Genomic DNA, 5,588 nt, shown 5'->3' on the forward strand with positions numbered 1-5,588 from the left:
TTTATGTATGAACATGCCTGTATTTAGACCTCTATAAATGTCCTTTTCCTCCTAGTTCTTTCCTCTATTTCATTTTACTTTCCTTTGTTCCACTATCATGTTCAACTCTCATTCAGCTTTTGTTAATTCCACTTGGCTACCTTGCACTTGATCAAGCCCCACAACACATCCTATTCCCTCCTCACCATCACTGTCAATTTTAGATCACTTGTTGTTCCCTTGTCCCTGGGTTTGTTGGCTCCCCTCTATCTTTCCCCCACCTCTCCCTCTCCCCATGTGCCTCCGGAACTGTTGGCCCTGTCCTGTTGTTTTCTCCTCCGGATTGTTTATCCCACCTATCTTACCTAGATAGACATGCAAAAACAATAATAAGCACAAAAACAAAACAAAGCAAAACAAACACCCCCCACCCCCCAAAAAAAGCCCAAATAACAAAAACAACAAACGAAAAGCCTATAAACAGTCTTTTTGTTGACCGTTATGAGTATTTTCTGGTCGAGTCTGATGGGGTGCCATGCCCTGGCCCCTGAAGTCTATTTTTGGGATTTCTTAGGGACTTCATTGTTTTGCTCCCCTTGCTGCTCTGTTGCACACCTTTAGTGTTTTGCCCTGGTGTGGTGGGATCAGATGTGGCATGATTCCCGCACTGTCTCCAGTGTTGTTCCCTGTAGCGCTATGGGTCAGTGAGGGACGTCGTGTCTCGTGGTGGGGCCAGTCCAATTGTCCTCTCTGTGCATTGGCTGCTCTGACAGGAATATTATCCTTGGGGCTTGGTGGGTTAGGATGTGTTCCACTCTTTCTCTCTCCTTCCCTCTTAGTTTGCTCCTTTGTTCTCTGATCGGATGCGCCCTTCTCCTGACCTGTAGCTTCAGTGCTGTCCTCTGTCATGCATTCTTCTGGGGGATGGGTGATGGGTGGGACATAACCTACCATATTGCTTAAGTCCATCTTTATGTACATTTAAAATATTTTCCTGGTTGCTATCAGTCTGTATAGCTTCTTCAAATGCGTTTTTCTATTCACATCTTTTAGCCCACAATACTCTTGTGATTAAAAAATTTGACAAATGTACTTCAATTATATGTAGTCTATATATACATCACTATTGTCAATATGAAAAACGGATGAATAACTGTAGTGTTTCTAAAGTCCCTTTGTTCCTAAAGCCATCAACTAATTTAACTTTTTTATTGGCCTAGCTGTAAAAATATCTCCTTACTACCTGTCTCATGGAGGGCATTCTTGTGTGTTGCACAATTCCTAACATGCATGGTATGACACTGAATCAAGCTTTTAATTTGTGTTGGTGTGTACCCAAGGGGGACCCTGTGATTGTGAGGCTGGGTCCAGGTAGAGTGGTTACTTCAGAGTTGAATGGTTATTGTAACTCTTGTTCTTCTTACAATGCCACACACTGCCTCTTCTCGTAATCATAGCCTATGAAACCAATCCAACAACAACCACAAAAGCCCAGTTGTTGTTGAGTCAACTTGGATTCGTGGTGAGCCTGATGTGTCAGAGTAGAATTAGGTTCCAGAGAACGTTCAAGGGTTGACCTTTGAGAAGCTAGGTAAGAATTCATTGAGTGAGCAGACCTCTCCTGTCTTTGGCGATGCTAAAATATTCCCAGTAGAGGGTCACCAGGAGGATGGAGAGGACTGGAAACCAAATCACGGAATTATATTGTGTGACATAATGCCCGATGAGTGCTTACTGTCTGCCAGACCCTGCACTTAAGTACCTTGCTATTCCATTTCATCCTCAAATCATCCCATTGCACCTCGTTTTACAGATGAGGAAATCAAGATACAAAGGTTAAGTGGTCGTTCAATGTCATACGGCGATTGTAAGACAAAGCCTATGCTTTGGGGTTGGAGGAAATGAGGAAGCACAGACACATAGAAGCCATAATAACTGTCTTCAAATGAACAAAATGCTTTCATATACGAGAAGTCATAATTTTGTTGCATGGGAGCTTCTCACTCACAACTCACTGCCATGGGGTTCCTTCTGACCCAGAGCGACCCGACCCTGTAGGACAGGACACAACAGCTCGTTGACTTTCTGAGGCCAAAGATCTTCACGGGCCCTTTCTTTAGCAGCCTCCCCACTCCACCAGGCTCTTTGTGTGGGATTAGACACTAATATTTGATTAGCAAATGAAAGTTGTTAATAAGTAGGTTTTTGGTGAATATATGGGAAAATGCTCTAAGAGTGAGATTTATCTTAAAAAGTAATGACTAATCTTGTGAAATACTGAATAATTGAAAAGGTTCAAATAGAAACTGATGACCCTGGCTTGTGATGCTGATAAAGATATTTAATCAAACAATCAGGGGTTTGAATTACTTATCCTCAAAGACCCCAGTTACCTTGAAATGACAGTAAATGATTCAGCATCTAATTTCCAGCAGGATGAATGGGGTTGTGCATTATGGGTAAAGTGGCAACATTCAGTGAATTCCAAGTTAGCAATGTTGCAGTGAGAAGCATTCCAAGGGTGTATCTTAGTACATAAAATTGATAAAATACCCTAAACTCAGCAACAGAGATATTCAGATGTTGCTTGTAGGTGCCACTAAGTCCATTTTGATTCACAGCGGTCTCATGTAGAACTGCCCCATAGGATTTCCTAGGGTGGAATCTCTTCTTATAATTTTTTAATTTTAACTTTTTATTTTTAACTGGGTGAGGGTTTACAGAGCAGTTATCCATATGACATTTTATGCACATTTTGTTTCATTTCAATGATTTTAATTTCCACAATGAAACACCACTTACCCCACTTCACCCTTTTTCCTGTTTCCATTGCTCCTTCCTGTCTAACCTATCTGAATTTTCTCCGTGCGTAAACATTGGCCTTTTGATCTCAAATAACTGATTATTGTAAACTGTGAGTACTTCCTTAATGTCATTGTACCCCTTATAGAGCAGTCTACTGTTGGGCTAAAAAATCATTTAGGGAATGGGGGTGGGGTGGTAAGTTTATTTCCAGACCTAAACTGTAAGGGCCATTGTTTTGGAGGGTTCTACCAGTTTGTTTTTTTCAATGGATTATGAGATTTCCTCTTTATTTTCTCCCACTCTATCCAAGACCTTCTAACATGATCCCTTTCAGGGCAGTTGGTAGTGTTAGTTGGGCCCCTGCTATTTCTCTGGTCTCAGAGTCATGGCTACTGATATTCATGTGATCCAGTAATCTGCTGGACTAATTTTCCCTGTGCATCTTTTATTTTCATTACTTTTCTTCCCTCTGACAGAGAGAGACCAATTGTTGAACCTTGGATCGCTGCGCTGAGCACTTAAGATTTTAGTCATAACTCATCAAGGTAGGATACACCACGTTGTCTTTATGGATTATGTTATGCAATTGCCTAGGTGTTCCTTGAGGCTCTGGCCCTGAGCCTCTAGGTCCCAAAACTCATTCCCTCAAGGTGTGTGGTTATGATGTCTAAGCTTTGACGCGTGTCCCTTGTATGCTCTACCATATCCATGGATATATTTGCAGACGTGGTAAATACCCACAGACAGATATTCTGGGTTTCCTCCTTAGGCTCTAGCTTTATGGGAACAAGTGGACTGATCTCTTTTCCTACAGAGCCACTGAGTGGGTTCAACCCACCAGCTTTTCAGTTAGCAGCCGAGTGCTTCACTGTTTGACCATCCAGTTTAATGCGCAATCGACGCAGTGCAGTGAAGGGTTGAGGACATGGATTCCAGAGCCAGATCCCATGGATTCAACTCCCAGTTACACCATTTACAAATTAAACCTCAGGCAAATGAATCTATCTCACTGGGCTTCAGTTTCCTCATCAGTAAAATATTGTGTTAAAAACATCATCTCATTTTTAATCCTTATGAGGATTACATCAGCTGATCTATGTAGAGTGCTTTGAATAAAGCCTGTGACATAATAAGTAGTATATGTTGGTTATCATTCTAAAGGTCTAGGGAAGGTTAGCTATTCAGATAGTACAGAAGGTAAAATTTCCTAATTTTATTGTTAGAAACGCTTACATTATGAGGAACAAAGTGGGAAACAGACTTATAGCAAATAGCACAAACATACACCAAGGAAATATTAGACCAAGACATATATTAACTCTTAAAAAGTGCATCTTTAATTATTTTTCTATTTTTACATTTATGAACAATATTTTCCTGAGCATCTACTATTATTCCAAGTACAATGCTAATTACTTTAAAGATAAATATAAGATACATATTAGATGATTCTGACCCTTAAATATATTATAATCTAGCTATGTGTGATTATAAACATATGTTTTTAAAAACAGTTTTATTGGCATATAATCCACATATTCAGTAGTTTAAGAAGACTTGTACAATCATTACCACAATCAATTTTAGAAACATTTACTTCTTTCTTATACTCATTGTTATTAGCTCTCCATTTATCCCCAACCTCCCCTGCTATACTCCCCCCAAACCATTAATCTAGTTATTGTCTCTGTAGATTTACCTATCTCAGATTTCAAAAAGACACATTTTTAAAAGTCTAGGACCTAATACTTTTAAGTGAAAGCAGTGTTTCAATGTAATCATTTTGAAAGATTATACATGTATTTCAATATTTCTGCCATTGCTCAAAATATTTCTGCATCTTTAATTTGGGATTATTTTAGAGCCATTAAATAGTAATTTGCAAAAACTAGACTTAGTGTTTTAGTTTAGAGTTCTGTTCTGTCTTCCTTAAACATAAAACTTCATAAGCCTATATTATTTATTAGTCTTGATTCTTCATGATTCCTGGTTATATTAAAATGTCACATTCACCCTAAAAGATGGGATATTCTCGATTTTCTCCAAAAGAAGAGACTGTAGCATTACTGGACAGTCAGTACCTGGAGGGTGAGGGGCCACTGACATCTCCAACTGCATCCAGCAGGAGCTCCACAGCAGGAGCTCAGTACAGACTTGTGTTGAGCTGATGGAAAGGCAGCACATTCGCTTTTCAGCGGCTAGAACAATGAAGTGGGCTGAGGATGAAGGGTTCCAGGTGATAGGACTTGAGTGCAATCATTTTCCACTCTGTCATTTCAGTGCTTTCATGCACCGCTTCTTAGGCATCTGGCTTTGACATTGAAGGACAGAATGGTCTGCCTGAAGCTGGTCGCAGATTTTCCCAATGTTCCTTTCTAGCCCTGGTTAAAAGAAAGAAATATACACACACATATACATACACATACACTGAACCCCCCAGACCAAACTCACTGCCTTCAAATCAATTCTGACCCATAGTGACCCTATAGGACATAGCAGACCTTTCTCTATGGGATTCTGAGACTGTAGCTCTTTACCTCTTAATGGGAGTAGAAAGCCAAGTCTTTCTGCTATGGAGTGGCTAGTGGGCTCCAACTGCTGACCTTGTGGTTAGCAGTTCAAAGCATAACCACTAGGCCACCAGGGGTCCTGTACACACATATATATTATTAATCAATAGATAATTACTTATTTTTAAGTCAAACATGTCATAAATATATATTTCCCAAGTAGACTTAAGTATGATTAAGCTAAAGTGGAGCTTTAGTTTCAACATACAGCTAGAAAAACCAGGTCCATAGGCA

At 39.9% G+C, this 5,588-nt stretch overlaps 1 protein-coding gene across 1 annotated transcript in view; it reads right to left on the bottom strand.

Moving 5' to 3' along the window:
* Positions 1-4,445: 4,445 nt before the first annotated feature.
* Positions 4,446-5,588, bottom strand: part of LOC101648464 (S-methylmethionine--homocysteine S-methyltransferase BHMT2) — a 24,416-nt gene continuing 23,273 nt past the window's right edge. The window contains exon 8 of the mRNA XM_045285211.1: positions 4,446-5,165. Within this exon, the coding sequence (XP_045141146.1) occupies positions 5,084-5,165 (82 nt within the window). The 3' untranslated portion in view covers positions 4,446-5,083. The remainder of the gene's footprint in view (positions 5,166-5,588) is intronic.

Source organism: Echinops telfairi, unplaced genomic scaffold (assembly GCF_000313985.2).
Source record: "Echinops telfairi isolate 266 unplaced genomic scaffold, ASM31398v2 ScPeMD7_7469;HRSCAF=8507_1, whole genome shotgun sequence".
In the NCBI taxonomy this organism is placed as follows: domain Eukaryota; kingdom Metazoa; phylum Chordata; class Mammalia; order Afrosoricida; family Tenrecidae; genus Echinops; species Echinops telfairi.